Here is a 16,412-nt window from a genome sequence, read left to right on the forward strand (position 1 = left end):
CAGCTAAGTTGATGGTACGAAGGGAAGTTGATCTACCACATGGCCAGTTTGGATGCCAGCTGAAACTCCCTCATAGAATGGCTTTAAACGTTGTCCATTTACTTTGAAAGTCGAGCCATCTTTAGGGTTTTGAATCTCCACAGCTCCATAGGGAGAAACATTGACCACGGTGAATGGGCCTTGCCATCTAGACTTCAATTTTCCTGGAAAGAGACGCAAACGTGAGTTAAACAAAAGAACTGACATACCTTTGGAGAACTCTTTCCGTTGAATGTTTCTGTCATGGTAACTCTTGGTTCGTTCTTTGTAAAGCTTTGCATTCTCATAAGACTCATGTCTAATTTCTTCCAATTCATTGAGCTGAAACTTTCTTGCATGGCCTGCCTTGTCTAGATCAAAATTCAACTTCTTGATGGCCCAAAAAGCATTGTGTTCAAGCTCCATTGGCAGGTGACAAGCTTTCCCAAACACAAGACGATAAGGGCTCATTCCAATGGGAGTCTTATATGCAGTCCTATAAGCCCATAATGCATCATTGAGCTTGGCTGCCCAATCTTTCCTTGTATTGTTCACCACCTTCTCCAGGATGTGCTTAACTTCTCTATTGCTTATTTCCACTTGACCAGAAGTTTGCGGATGATATGGTGTAGAGACTCGATGGGTGATGTTGTACTTCTTCATGAGTGCTTCGAATGGCTTGTTACAGAAGTGGCTGCCTCCATCACTAATGACAGCCCTTGGAGTACCAAACCTTGTGAAAATATTATCCTTCAAGAACTTCAGCACCACCTTATAATCATTGGTTTTGGTGGCTATGGCTTCCACCCATTTAGACACATAATCAACAGCAACAAGTATGTAAGTATAACCAAAGGAAGATGGGAATGGCCCCATGAAATCAATACCCCACACATTGAAGAGCTCCACAACAAGTATGTTATTCAATGGCATTTCGTTCCTGCGACTTATGTTCCCCATCCTTTGGCACCTATCACACTTAACACAAAAATTAAATGCATCTTTAAATAGAGTGGGCCAAAAGAAACCAGATTGCAGAATTTTAAGTGCTGTTTTCTTAGCTCCAAAGTGACCTCCACAGGCCAATTCGTGGCTATGCCTAAGTATGCTTTCTTGCTCTTCTTCTGGAACACATCTTCTGATAAGTTGATCCGGGCAATGCTTGAATAAGAAAGGTTCATCCCAGACATAATGTTTCACCATGGAAAAGAACTTCTTCTTGTCCTGAGAAGTTAGATCATTTCTAAGAACACCACAAGCAAGATAATTAACAAAATCAGCATACCATGGCTCTTTGACTTGGGCAGCATATAGTTGTTCATCAGGGAAAGTCTCATTCAAGGGTAGCATAGCTGCTCCTTTTTCTTCAACCACAATTCTGCTCAAATGATCAGCTACCACATTCTCACATCCCTTCTTATCTCGAATCTCCAAATCGAATTCTTGCAGCAAGAGAATCCATCTAATCAAGCGTGGTTTGGCATCCTTCTTAGTGAGCAAGTATCTAAGAGCTGCATGGTCAGAATAAACAATTACTTTAGAACCAACAAGGTAAGAACGAAATTTTTCTAAAGCAAAAACCACAGCAAGCAACTCCTTCTCTGTTGTGGAGTAGTTGATTTGAGCATCATTCAAGGTCCGGCTAGCATAATGAATCACATGGGGCAGCTTGTTCTTCTTTTGACCTAAAACTGCACCAATAGCAAAGTCAGAGGCATCACACATTATTTCAAATGGTAAAGACCAATCCGGAGCTATGATAATAGGGGCTGAAGTTAGCTCCCTCTTCAAGGTAGTAAAAGCTTCCATGCAAGCTTCATTAAACTCAAAAACAGCATCCTTAGCAAGGAGATTACACAATGGCCTTGTAATGCTTGAGAAATTTTTGATGAACCTTCTATAGAATCCAGCATGACCTAGAAAGCTTCTAATTCCTTTAACAGAGGTAGGGGGTGGAAGATTTGAGATGAGGTCGATCTTGGCTTTATCCACTTCGATTCCCTTGCTTGAAATCACATGGCCTAGTACAATGCCTTGTCTCACCATGAAGTGACACTTCTCCCAATTCAAAATCAGATTTGTTTCCTGGCATCTTTTAAGCACTAGAGACAAGTGGTGAAGACAATTATCAAAAGAGGAACCAAAAACTGAAAAATCATCCATAAATACCTCAATGAATCGTTCCACCATATCTGAAAAGATTGACATCATGCATCTTTGGAAAGTTGCTGGGGCATTGCACAAACCGAATGGCATCCTTCTATAAGCAAACGTACCAAATGGGCATGTGAATGTGGTTTTCTCTTGGTCTTCCGGAGCAATGGGAATTTGATTATAACCTGAAAAACCATCAAGAAAACAATAGTAAGCATGGCTAGATAAACGTTCAAGCATTTGATCAATAAAAGGCAAGGGGAAATGATCTTTTCTAGTGGATGTGTTCAACTTCCTGTAATCAATGCAAACTCTCCAACCAGTGACAGTTCATGTAGGAACTAGCTCATTCTTCTCATTCTTCACAACGGTGATTCCGGACTTCTTTGGAACAACTTGCACAGGGCTCACCCACTTAGAATCTGAAATTGGGTAGATGATTCCTACATCGAGTAGCTTTAAAACTTCAGCTCTAACCACCTCTTTCATGTTGGGATTTAGCCTCCTTTGGGCATCACGGGATGGTTTGCTGTCTTCTTCCATTAAAATCCGGTGCATGCACATGCTTGGACTAATTCCTTTGATGTCTGCTATGGTCCACCCAATGGCTGTTTTATGCTCTTTTAGAACTTTAATTAAGCTCTCTTCTTCATGTGAGGAGAGACCTGCAGCAATTATAACAGGGAGAGTTTCGTTAGCACCCAAATATGTATATTTAAGATTATTGGGAAGATGTTTAAGTTCTAGCTTTGGTGGGATGACAATGGATGGCTCCAATTTCGTGGATGATGGTCCAAGAGGCTCGATTGGTGGCCTAAAGGATGGTGGGTATGGCGGAAACACTTCTAAGGCAGCCACCACTTCTTGGAACTCCGGTTCACAAAGATCTTCCTCTTCTTGTGTTAAGACAGCTTCTAGAGCATCATTAGACTTTCTCTGCAAAATTTTGGAAGAAACCTCATGATCCACAACATCAATTGAAAAGCAAGAATCAAGAGAGATAGAAGGTTGAGATAGAGCATTAAGCATTTTAAATTCAACAGTTTCACCCAAAACAGTCATGGAGAGGGTGCTATCTTTCACTTTGATGATTGTGTCTGCAGTGGCCATGAATGGCCTGCCTAGGAGAATGGGATCAACACGATCTCCATTTGGATTGTCTTCCATGTCCATCACTACAAAATCAGCAGGGAGAATTAGTGTATTAACTTGAACTAGAATATCTTCTACAATACCTTTTGGATATTTTATAGAATGATCAGCTAGTTCAAGTCGCATTGAAGTCTTCTTCATCCCTTCTAAGCCAAGCTCTTGATAAACTGAATATGGCAAAACATTGATGCTTGCTCCCAAGTCCAACATGGCTCTTCCAACCTTCTTGCCTCCAATGTTAATGGGAATGTCAAAGCTGCCAGGATCATCTAGTTTTGGTGGAAGCTTCCTTTGCAACACAGCACTTATATTCTGGTCGAGCTTTACTCCTTCATTTGGAGCGAAATTGAGCTTGTGAGTTTTCAAGTCCTTGATGAATTTTCCATATGCAGGAATCTGTTCAATAAGATCAAGCAAAGGCAAATTGATATTAACTTTACTCAAAATATCATAAATCTATTTAAAAGCCTTATCTTGCTTTGCTTTCTTAAGACGGCCTGGAAATGGAATCTGTGGAACATATGGAGCGGGTGGCACGTATCTATCTTCTTGAAGATGTGGTGGCACAAATTTGTCATCCCTTTTATGCAATTGGAATTGATCGGATTTCTGAGAATCTGATTTGGCCTTAGGAGCAGATTGAGAAGTTTTGAGTTGTTCTCCTTCCGTGGCCATGGTCTCCTCGTCTTTATCTTCTACAATCACAACATCATTTGAAAGATTAGAATTATCATTATTATCAATGATCTTACCTGATCTGAGCACATGAATGGCCTTGGCTTCTGGGTTCTTTGGATTGATCTCAGTTTGGCTTGGCCATTTCCCAGGCACTCTTTGAGTTATTTCAGCAGCTATTTGGCCTAATTGGACTTCCAATTTGGAGATGGCAGCTTGTGTAGTTTGCTGAAAATTGGATTGGTTGATTGCCATCTGCTTCACTATATCTTCCAATGATGATGATGATTGTTGTGGCCTTTGGAATGAAGGGGGATTTGCTTGATTCTGGGTATTTCTCCATGAAAAGTTTGGATGATTCCTCCAACCTGGATTATAACTTTGAGAGTATGGATCATTTCTTGGACCTTGGTTGTAGGAATTTACCAACTTAGCTTGCTCTTGAACAAATTCTGGATATCCAGCCCCAAGTGGACAAGCTGTGGTAGCATGGTCATGAGATTCACAAATGCTACACACTTCCTTCGGAGGGCTTCTTGAGTTTAATGCAAGAAGAGCATCTAGCTTTTGTTCCAGTTTTGAAATCTGCATACTAGAAGCATCATTAGAACCACTAATAACACGTTTACCTCTTGTATCCGTATGTTGGGTCTCCATTGCTATCTCCTCAAAGAGTTCGTACGTTTCTTCTGGAGTTTTGGTTTTAAAAGAACCACCTGCAAAATTGGTGACTATATTATGACTAGAAGGGGTTAGTCCTTTATAAAACATACGCATTTGAAGCTTCAATGGAATCCCATGATGAGGACATTGGTTGAGCAGCCCATTGAATCTCTCCCATGCTTCACAAAACGATTCATCATCTTGCTGTGCAAATAACAAGATCTTTTCCCTAAGCATGTCGGTCTTTTGCGTGGAGAAGTATTTTTCCAGGAACTTCTTTTGAATGGCAGACCATGTAGTGAGTGAACCAGGCTTCAAAGAATTCAACCAATACTTCGCCTTATCCTTTAAAGTGTATGGAAACACTCTCATTCGAAGTTGATCTTCTGTTACACCTGTCAAGGGAAAAGAACTCACAACATTAAAAATATCCTTTATATGAGTCGATGGATCTTCATTAGGTAAACCATAAAAGGAAGGCAGCATATTAAGATGAGAAGATTTAAGCTCATAATTTCGAGCTACAGTGGGCAGCAAAATGCTTGAAGGAGATGCTGGAATTGTTGGGATATCAAGTTCTCCCATGAACTCAATGGCAGCCATCATTTCTTCTTCTTCTTGGTCTGAACTTGCTTCCGAATTTGAAAGTGAAGAACTAGGCAGTTCAGTGTGGAGAGCAAGACTTGTAAATGTAGCAAGAGCTTGCTCTTTTGCAGTTGACAACTCCCTTTCTAGACGATTCTGAATTTCAGAGGTCACTCGTCTGGGTTGCAATGATGGTCCTGCGTTCAAAGATCTAGAACGTTGGAACGAAGACCTCACTTGTTCAAGTAATGGCTTTTTAGACATAAACTACCTGAAACAGAAAATTAGATTAATTAGAAACACTAAAAAGAATAGGGTAACCTTGGGCACATAACCAGGGAAGAACTTTCGTTCAGTCCCCGGCAACGGCGCCAAAATTTGTTGTTAATATTATGTTAACTCGCAATTGTACGGGGCAATTAGTAGTATAGCAAGACAAGTACGAGGTCGTACCCACGAAGACTGAGAAGTTAAAACTAGTTATGTACTTAGATTCCCAAATTCAAGAAAGTAAGAGGTTATGTCTAAAACAGAATTTAAAACAAGAGTGGTTGTGATTGTTGAACAAAAGAAGCAAAATGAAATTGCAAACAAAAACAAGTAAACAAATGTAACAAAGAGTGGTTTTAAGAGTTGGAAAACAGATTTTGAGACTAGGGCATTCGAATCACCATAACAATTCAATTCTGGGTTATAAAGATTCAAGTAACAAGTCTAATTCAGATTCAAAGATTGATTCTAGCTAAAGTATGATTAGGCCATGGTGTTTGGTCCTAACCTTGTGTTCCTAATTCCCTAATTTGATCATTTGTTGTCTAACCTAAAATTAAGCATTAGGAACCCATTAAGCATAGAAGAACATTTTAAACAACCAAGTATGTATCTAATCCCTGTTGTCGAATGTCCATACATACTCTTCCTATTCATAGTTCAATTCGAATTAAAGCATGGTGTATACTCTTAATTCAAACCAAGATAGTTAACAAACAAGTTCTAATGGTGATCAATCATTCAAACAAGCATGTTAACTTATAAGCATAATGAATAAGAACATGAATCATGAATCAAACTTGAAACTCCAAACTTATAAACCCAGAATATTCATGTTAGGTTACATCGAAGCCCTAGTTATGGATTTAGCTACTCATAATGGAAAAGAGACTTGAACAGAAATGAGAAAACATAATGAATGCAATAAGAGTAGAAAAACCCTTTTTCTGAAGTTCTTGTGGTGTCCAAGGCTTCTCCAAGTGCTTCTCCACTTCTAATGCTTCTCCAAGAGCTTCCCCACTTCTAGAAAGATGTATGAAGGATATGGAGGTGATTTGGGATGAGTTTGAGTGAGTGGTGATGGCTAAGGAAGATGAAATTCGTAGGGAAATGGAAGAGAGGTTTGCTGGAGTTGTTTTGGTGATTGTTGGAGTGTTTGGGATTTTGAGAGTGTTTGAGGATGGTTGGAGTGAATTATGGGGGTTGTGAATCTCAGGATTTGTTGTGTCTTGAATGTGGAATGGATGTGGTATTTATAGGGAGAGGGGAGTGATAAATCTGAATTCAATATGGCTAATGCATACAACACTTGCATTATAAAAGATGAATTGGTTGATGCACTTCACTAGTGCATACAACACTTGCATTATAAAATCTGAATTGGTTGATGCACTTCACCAATAGATCCCACCAGCAGCCCTAGCTCATCTTCATGTCACCATGACCAAGCTTCCAACCAGAAATGATAGCTCATACCTAGCTCACCATGACCAAGCATCCAACCAGCACATGCTGAGGTCAGCATAACCAGCAACTTCAAGGGCTTACAACTTGGGCTTTTCTTAATCAAATTAGGACTTTAAGCACTCGAAATTGAAGTTCAGAATGTCTTCTTTCCAGCCATATGTTATTTGGGCCAATCCAAGGTCGGAGGAAGAAGTTAAGGCCGAAACAAAATGCTAACTCATTTTCTGCGCTGATAAGATCCATCCTGAGCATGGTTCTGTGTTTGCTAGGTAACGGACTCCAGATTTATCCAATGGGGCTGAATTGTGGATATGTTATAGTACACACCCATTGGAACAACTTTCATGAAGAATGCTGCCTCATCCGAGCTGTGTAGGTTGCTGAAACAAAGCTTGCAATATGACCTACGGAACTGGACTGGCAGGGGGCTGTAGCGAAAATGAGTTTGTCTTTTAAGCTCTTCATCCCTTTATCCAAATCAGGCTTTAACATACATGGATTACATCATTTCATATCCAAAGCCATCACTGTTACCTAAAGCTGAAAGATAAACACAAAAAGGATTAAAAGCACAAGTTTAACTCAAAAACATAACCAAATCATAAGCTAGAAGGGTACAAAATGATATACAATTATGAACCGATCAGAACCTTGCCACTGCAGTCTTTTGCTACATGCCCAAACCTCTCACACTTATAGCACTTCGGTTTGCCTTTAAACCAACAAACTCCATAATGAAGTTTGTCACAGATTTTGCAAGGATTCTTGGTTCCTTCATTCTGGTTCTCCTTCTTATGGGAATTTCCAGATTTTCCATCCCATTTCTTCTTGTTTTGTGACTTCCAGTTCTTCTTTGGCTTAGACCCTCCTTCTTGAGTAACACTTGACTGCTCCTTAGAGCTCACACTTAGGCTAGAAAAAGCCTTTTCTGTCACTTTCTCATTGTGCCTTTGTAGCCGTTGCTCATGAGATTTCAAAGATCCTATAACCTCTTGAACCCCAATAGTTTCTGTATCCTTAGTCTCCTCTATTACTTTTGCAATTGAGTCATAGTCTCTCGTCAAACTAATCAGTAGTTTTTGCACAATTCTCTGATCAGAAATATTCTCTCCATAGGACTTCATTTGATTCACAAGCTCAAGCAGTGTTGTAATATATCCAGATAAGGATTCATCATCTTGCATACACATATATTCAAAATCACGTCTCAGTGCTTGTAATCTAACTGATCGTACCTTCTTATCTCCTCGAAACTCTTTCTGTAAAATCTCCCACGCATCCTTGGCAGTTTCTTGCAGAGCAATTCGAGGAAAAATGTCATCGGAGACGGCACTTTGAATCAGCCCCAATGCTTTTGCATCCTTAGCAATATTTTCCTCCAGCGTGAGTTTCTGAGCAGCACTCAGAGCATGATCGCCTTCTTTCTTTACCGGAGTGTCAAAACCTTGTTCCACCATCTCCCAAAGTCTGTGCGATTTGAAAATCGTACACATCTTGATTCTCCAGAAGTCGTAATTGCTGCCATTGAAGATGGAAGCTCGTAGCTCACTCATTCTAGATCCCGCCATCTGAGACCGAATCCTTCACGCGATAGAGGTTCTCAACGTTGGATGACCTCGATTCTGATTCAATTTCACAACGCCCAGATACAGAGTCGAACCTAGGCTCTTGATACCATGTTGAGATTTTGAATCTGAGCTTCTCACAGAGAATGCATCAGCTCACACAAAGCAAATGCAGAAGGAGAGATTCTGAAAGTTCGTTGCTATGCTCAATACATGGCAGAGCACAGTGCATTAATTTCTACCGGAAACATTCCTTTTACAATGCTGAGAATGTGATCTCAGCCTTACAAATTGATCCAGCAATGTAAGCTGGACACTTGTCCTAATCTAAGTCATGCAAGACTCAGCCAATCAAACAATTACACCTGGACAAATATAAAACTAAAACCAGTTAAGAATTTACATTTCAACAAGACTTTGCTAGATCTTCAAACAAAGTACATCAACTTTGATCTTTAGATAGAAAACTGCATAGTTTACTTTGGTCAGGAAGAGAACTGAGAAATATCTTTATAAATTAATTCTGTTGCATTGTGACATTCTTGAACTAATTATTCAACATCCCTATAATCCTATTCCCCCGTGAAATCAAGCGAATTAGAAAGTAAATAAATGTTCTATAAATTAAAATTACACACAACTCATCATCCCCAAGGATCAGAACACTTTGGTTCCCCAACTATAGAGCAATTTCATCACCGTGGCGCAATATTCGGTTTATTCACAGCCAAATGATCACTCCTGGTTTACTGATCATTGGATGTGCTGTTTCCACTGCCGGCAACCCAGTACTGTTTAACGACAACCAATACCTTCTCCGGCACAAGGGGGCCGTCCTCATGATCCACAATTTTGGCATCCCATCTCATGCCCCCGACGATCTTCCTAACCTTGTTCAGGACATCAACTTCATCCCTGAAGATGACGGCACCTTCAGGCCGCAAGATGCGGTCCATCTCCAGAAGGATGTCTTCCAGATTGCACCTGCTTAATCCATTTAAATAATCAATCAGCACTCCGGAGGTTGTTAAACGTTTCATGTAACAATGTTGAACCTTATATGGAAACTGCAGCTAATCAAAATTAGTTGTTCTGTTAGAATCATGCAGAATATCGTGACTTGAAAATTTTTTAGTGGAAAAATAATAGTGACTTTGTTATGCTAACAATAGAGATAGAATTATGCATGAACAAAACCTTTAGTCATACAGGAAGCTCAGTCTTTTCGTATAAATTATTATGTTAATTTCCACTTTATCCCTAAAAATCCACCACTATTTAATCGGCCCTAGAGAAAACAATTGTTACATAAGAGTTTTTGGGTTTAGTGAATCAAATATTCTTACATTTTGCTGTTAGCCTGCTAAAAGTAAAATTGCATACATATATGAATTAAGTCTTAAATATGAAGGTTCATGGCAAAATATTGTATCACGTGATTTGATTGCTAAATCATAGATCCAAACACTAAGCATGATTTATGGTACACAGGTACACAGGAAGAAGATGATGAGGCTTACTCATTCTTGTACAAGCTGAACACCCCACTAGCATGAATAAGGTCATACGACCTTGGGTACGTGGAGAAGCCTTCACACCTGAAAGAAGATTTACCTTTTTGGTTATGACATGGAATTAGTAACTACCAAGCATCCTACTTAGATCTTACTATTGCAAATCTTAATTGAGAAGAAACTGACAGTCTTTGCTTTGCAGGAAAACAAACCCCTTTTAATCTATTTTTCCTTTTGTAAACATTTAAATTCCAATCTTGTTCCAGATGTTGAAGACGGAAAAGTCAAGTTAAAAAATAATAATAATAAATCATCAAAAAACATAAAGGTTAACAAGACCTGGAGGAAACTGATACACTTCCAACAAGGCAAATTTGTGTGTGTGTGTGAGAGAGAGAGAGAGGGGCATACCAGTCATGATAAATGCCAATGAGACCCCTCTCATAAATAACACCTAATGTGTTCTTTGCAATTGTAGGCACAACATTCATAACCCAAGATTTTTGTGATTCAAGGGCTGCTGCAAATCCTCCAAGGCCTGCATTCATATCCATGACATTTCGATATCTGGTAGTGCCAATCAAGTTGTTGATTCTTTTGTAAGTATTTACATGCTTTTTCCAAAGTTTATTATCCTCTTGGTAAGATTCAGTAGTAACTCCGTCAACTAAACCATTAGCTATTCGAGGAGGGACTGCATAAAGCCTCGCAGGAAACTTCAACGCCCCAACTGCTACTTCATTTGCCTTGGTTACCTCAGGAGAGGGGGTTACGCATGTGTCCATTTTCTTGTACCTGAAACATACCACATAAAACTAAGAATTATGATTGCTGTAACAATCTAACTCTAGAACTGGAATACATCCTTTCAAAAATTCCCTTATCAGAATTGAATAGGACATGCATGTATGGAGAAAACAAGAAGAAAAAAGGACGGCCAAATGAACTTGAGCAAGCAAGATAGAAATAGACTGAAACTTCATCACTGATCTAAGGGAACCCGCCTTGTATAATTACAACACTTGTAGGAAATGAAGCTAATCTTTGCAATTACTACAATCATAGAATGACAAAGGACGGAAAATAACATAAAAGCGAAGTAGAAAAGAGAAAGTGTTACTCTAATAAATGGAATCTAAAGTTATACAATCATTCTACTTATATCAATGCATTTTAGGTAATTCTGAACTAGGGGACCAACTCAAACAATAAAAACCCGTCCAACTTCTAGTGTCGAGAGATTTATATCTTCTTAAGACTCCATAGCATTGACTAACATAAAATTCATAAGCACAAGATTTTCTTCTAACCAAAGTGTGTGCAAGAACACAATGGGAGGTAGGGGCTTAATTACCTTGTGTTCCCAAATAAAACAGAATTATTGTCTAGAACAACATAATAACTACAGAAGGACAGGGCACAAGAAAATTCCAGTCTACAAACATAAAGTAATGAGTGATGCAAGAGGTACAAAGACACTAACTGAAAAACTTTTCACAAACTGGAGGCATGCAACCAGCACATCACGTTTACAGAGGGGTGGGAATGTGGAATATGTGCAACATGCCAATTCGACTACCATGTCTGTCTGTAAAACTTATGTTATGTTTAACAATTTCCTAGATAAGTGGACTGATTTGCTGGTTGAAACCATAGTCAGTAACCAATTCACTACATTTTTTTTCTCTTAGATTACTTCTTGTTTTGAGAAATATTGACAGGGAAATCCAGCAACAGCTACTTCATATTATATAATTTGAGGTTTTCAAAAAGGGTTTCCTTGCATTATCCTGTCACCTGTCACCTGCTGCAAAGTCCTGCGCTTCTTTCCCCTAACTGAGTATGTCTCACTTCCGGAAAATCTACCAAACCTCAAGTTAGAGGCAGGGCGACTTTATCCAGACCATGAGATTATCTTTAAAAATGATTAGTGAATATTTAAGAACAATAAACAAGGCTCCTCAGCACAGTTCCTGGAACTCACCAGACATCATCAGCATCCTCTGTCTGGCATACATTGACAGACTTGCTTTTGCAGGATTTTGTATTAAATTTTTTCTTCCAAATAGCCATATCTCCTTTCTCATACTTTTTCTCCCAGCAAAGACTTTCAGCTAGTGCTTCAATCTGTCTTTGCTCTGCCTGGACATCCTCCTTAGACCGCTTCCATGTTTTGTAGTATGTCTTCCAATTAATTGGAGGTCCAGACAAGATCCAATATCCACCAGGTCTAAGGACCCGATCAACTTCTTTTAGGTACATCCCATCTACACACAGCCGTTCACAAGTGAATCATTTAACTTCCAGCACTTGCAGAGATATTCAGTAAATAAACTATTCTTGAATGTCGAAACATGGAAAACAAAGTTAAAAGATGGGACTACAATCAGAAGCCCTCTTTTATATAGAAGTCAACAGATGAGGATGGATTGAGGAAGTCAATATCAACCAAAAGAAAACTTGGGAAAATAAAATTTTAGCAGGGTTGGTAACTAAATTAATTGCCAGATATGTAAGACTTGCAGACAATTTATCACCCTTGTAAGACTTATTTACACTTTTTGGCATAAATTCTCATAGAAAACGTGAAGTTACATAGAAAAATAGTCTTCAAAATGAAAGTGTGCAAATCAGTAATCATTTATACCAATGGAAATCAAGTATAAATGTTTACCAAACGACTCTAAGCTTATTTCAGTGGTCAACCTTGAGAGTCGAGGCAAGATCGTGACAATTAATTTGACCATATGATCTGAGTATGGAAATAGATATAGATATGTTTTTCTACTATCTGTATTCAACTTAAGAGTTCACTAATTCAACTCTATTTTAATATAAAATACAGAAACTAAGGAAATCAAATGTGATTACTCAAGCTTAATGCTGGTTACAACGAGATCTTACCATTTGCAGTCCATGGAATTAAACACCGAGAGCACTGAGCCATATCAAAGGCCCTAGATGGGTATGGAAGACGAATTGATCCAAGCACACCGATAACAGCAGGTACACCTCGCTCCAATGCAAACTGCACTTGTGCTTCATGATTATCCCGTGGTGCAAAGGACATGGCTAATACATTTCTCTTTAGCAAGTATGCACCCCAACTTGCAACCTGTATCATGGTTGGTCTCATTAGTAAAGAACCACATATGAACGAAAGAACTGACTCTATGTGAACATGTATACTAGGATAGCTCACTGCTCACATACATACATGATTTAGCTACATATATATAACACAGTATCATTGAATGTGCATTTGCATTCACTATACCCACAAGCAAATCTACCTAACATTCTCTGGAGACTGAAAAGCCATTGTTGTACTCATAGTCTTGGATTGACTACAGGAAGTTAAGACGCTCAAATTAAATGCAGATGACAGAATGGCAATGTGAAGCAATGAATGTACACATGCAAATGCAAAAATAAAAACACAAGCATAGTTAAGAAAACCAACATACACCACAACCAGTATCCAATGCTGTCCTGACAGAGCCATCTGAAATCGGAATAACTGATGCAAGTTCGTTAATATATGCATCAGCGCCTTGGGGGAACATTGTTCCTCCACCTGGAAATTTGAAAACATTTCCCTGAAACTGCACCCAGTTCTGAACAGCTTTCTCAACTGTCAGGCTTTTATAAGGGACGTTGGCATAGTGGACATAGTCACGGCCTTTAGGCCAGGGGAAAGGAGTCATATATCCTTTCCGTGCTGGAATAAGACAATGCAATTTTTCCTCTTCTGGTGGACAATGCCTTTCCCTGTATATCATATTTTCCCTGGGGAATTTCATTGCTCGGTCTTGCTCTTGACAAGGAGTATAATCAGCATACTTAACATCACAAGGCTTGAACTCTTTGGCTTTAGGTTCAGAGGGTTCAACTATCTCCTCAATATTGTGATGTGTTTCAAAGTTCAAATCAGTACTAAAGACATTGCTGCAATCTGTCTGCTTGGTTACTGGAAATGCTATGCTATCTCCTTTTCCAAAACCACTCTTTTGCCATGCTCCAAGAAGGTAGAAGAAACAACACAGAGCAATAACAACGAATATAGTTATCGTGCTTCTTGTTCTGTTTCCTGAAGAATTATGCTTAGATTTCATGATATTGTTGCAATTAACTCCCTCAACCCTGCACTAATAATAGAAAACTTAGAGTTGATTATTTGAAGTAAATGGTCAATAGTTTAGAACTGACAGAATAAGTATGCTTAAAGAAAAAAAAATCATTAGCACGTTGCAGTCTGTTATAAATAAATAACATATCTCAATAACTTGATTAATTGTTCCAAAGTGTGGTTAATTTCTCCTAGCCAAATTTGCAGTCTGATATACATCAGACTTTTAATCAGCTCGACTTTTGGTAAATAACCTACCTACAGAGGATTTTGCACTCATTCTACTTTCAGCCAATGTTGAAAATACAAATTCGCCCTCCGTTTGGATGAGGGAAAATAACTCTAAATTTAGCTAAAAGTCAGGAATTTAAGAGGAGAAATTGACAATTCCCTTGTTTGGCAACTTAAGTGCGGAATTTATTAAATGACGTGCGGAAAAAATCGTGGAAATTGGGGCATCAAATTCCCAAGTTTAATTTCCACCAAAATAGGCGTCATTTCACAATTTCCATAGTGTCATTTACAAAATTCGACATACATAAATCCAAACACTGAAATCTTCATTTGCCAGAAATTAAAATGATAGAAATCTAAATTCCGTCATTTTATAGTTCTATGTCATTTTCAATTCCTTCATCCAAACGGAGGGTAAAATATCATCAGATCAGTACCGAGAAGTAACTAATTGACACAAAATTTCCAGGAAGACAATAAAATAAATCCAGATGGCATCACCGTTTCAAGATTGAGACATGAGAAACATGACGGATTCCCGGATACGGTAAGTTTCTAGAGGCTATGAACTACGCATACATTTATGGTTAAGGACTTTAAGCAATAAGCAGCAACTAGATTTGTTGAAGAGAGAGTGAGTTTACAATCACAGCAGGATTAAATGAACTAATGAAGGAGTGGATTAAATTAAACTTAGAGACTTTCCGGTATATCCATTGTCATTGCTATTCCAAAATATGGGATGGGATTAAATTAAGGATTAACATCACCGGTAGGCAAACGTTACATTTTTACTAATCTGTAGCTCTTTTCATTTTCTTTCTCAGTTGGGGATCAAGAATTACCACCTCCAGTCCAAAATAGAAAGTTATAAATCATCCATTGCCTTATATCAAGCTGCCCAGTTGGATCCTAAAATGTTCAATCCCTTGATCTGAAGCCAAGATGTACAAACAATGAAATTTATAACTAAATCTTAAACCTTTTAAGCCAAAAACAAAAACAAGATCACACTCTTTTTCCATACAGCCCATAAAAGAAAAGGCAAGTGCAAGCACAGATCTTGTGCTATTATACAGTGGGAAGAAAACAAAAAACCAAAAAATGACATTAAAATTAAGCAAAGAAGAACAATGCATAAAGAGGAAATAGTAAGAGGTGAAAACCGGGATCAAATAGCTAACCTGAAAATGGGAGAGAATGGTGTGAAAGCTTTAGAGAGATGAGCCCTCCAGTGGGTATATGGTATTTGAAGTTCTCACTCCCTCCACTTCCCCCACAGTGCCAGTGACTAGTGAGAGAAAGAGAGAGTGAAATCACAGTGAGTGAGTGAGTGGGAGAGAATTTATGTAGAGCAGAGAGAGAGTATATAAGAAGAGAGTGAGAGGTGGTGAAGGCAATGTAGAAATTTGATGACTTTGGTCTTCGACTCAGCTTTGGAAACTCACTTGGTTGAACTTGAGCTATCCGCCGACAGAGCAATGATGCGCTACTCTCTGGAGCATGCAATGAGCTGTAGCCCTTCCGAGGACAATTCTAATCCCAAAATAAAACTACACAAAAGAGGCATCTATATAAATTACCATGCGACTTTTAGTCAGGGTGGAACCAAAAACTTTCATACGGGTGAGATATAAATGTTCCGTTTTCGGTTTAAGTAGATGCTAGGATTGGAATGAGGTGAGCTAATTTTCACTAAATATACTAAATTTTCTGAAAGTAACACTAATGACATGTTTACTAATCCGTAATTGGATTAGAAGGAATTGAATTGCGGATGAATTGGATTGAAGATAATTAGATTTTGGATTCCTAATGAAGTTGTTTACTAAACCATATGGATTGAAGGGAGTTAGATTCCATATTACTATTGAAGTTGTTTACTAAACCATATGGAATTGGGATAGGAGTGGTACTAATTACTAAAATATCCTCGTTGTTGGGTTAAAGTAGATGACATATTTGGAATTTTGAAAATTGTGTGAG

At 38.6% G+C, this 16,412-nt stretch overlaps 2 protein-coding genes and 1 non-coding gene across 4 annotated transcripts; 1 reads left to right on the forward strand and 2 right to left on the reverse strand.

The window, feature by feature from the left end:
• The first annotated feature begins 4,792 nt into the window (after positions 1-4,792).
• LOC148294424 (small nucleolar RNA R71) lies at positions 4,793-4,899 on the forward strand. The gene has a single exon (XR_015836202.1). It is a non-coding gene; the product is annotated as a small nucleolar RNA R71 (small nucleolar RNA).
• A 2,717-nt stretch (positions 4,900-7,616) lies between these two features.
• On the reverse strand, positions 7,617-8,552 carry LOC148294425 (uncharacterized). The gene has a single exon (XM_088253747.1). It carries the CDS (start codon positions 8,550-8,552, stop codon positions 7,617-7,619), a length of 936 nt encoding a protein of 311 aa, XP_088109873.1.
• Positions 8,553-9,024: 472 nt separating this feature from the next.
• LOC110754945 (putative methyltransferase PMT14) lies at positions 9,025-15,954 on the reverse strand. 2 transcript variants are annotated; one of them, XM_021956076.2, is made up of 7 exons: positions 15,611-15,954; positions 13,531-14,211; positions 12,968-13,178; positions 12,048-12,330; positions 10,475-10,858; positions 10,070-10,147; positions 9,025-9,533 (listed from the first exon to the last, which is right to left on the reverse strand). In XM_021956076.2, exons 2-7 carry the CDS (start codon positions 14,176-14,178, stop codon positions 9,296-9,298), a joined length of 1,842 nt encoding a protein of 613 aa, XP_021811768.1. In that variant the 5' UTR covers positions 14,179-14,211; positions 15,611-15,954; the 3' UTR covers positions 9,025-9,295. The 2 variants fall into 2 exon arrangements, with proteins under 2 accessions (XP_021811768.1, XP_021811769.1); XM_021956077.2 differs by having other exon boundaries at positions 13,531-14,206; positions 15,611-15,953.
• Between the last annotated feature and the right edge of the window lie 458 nt (positions 15,955-16,412).

This window comes from Prunus avium, chromosome 5 (genome assembly GCF_965620075.1).
Source record: "Prunus avium chromosome 5, drPruAviu1.hap1.1, whole genome shotgun sequence".
In the NCBI taxonomy this organism is placed as follows: Eukaryota; Viridiplantae; Streptophyta; class Magnoliopsida; order Rosales; family Rosaceae; genus Prunus; species Prunus avium.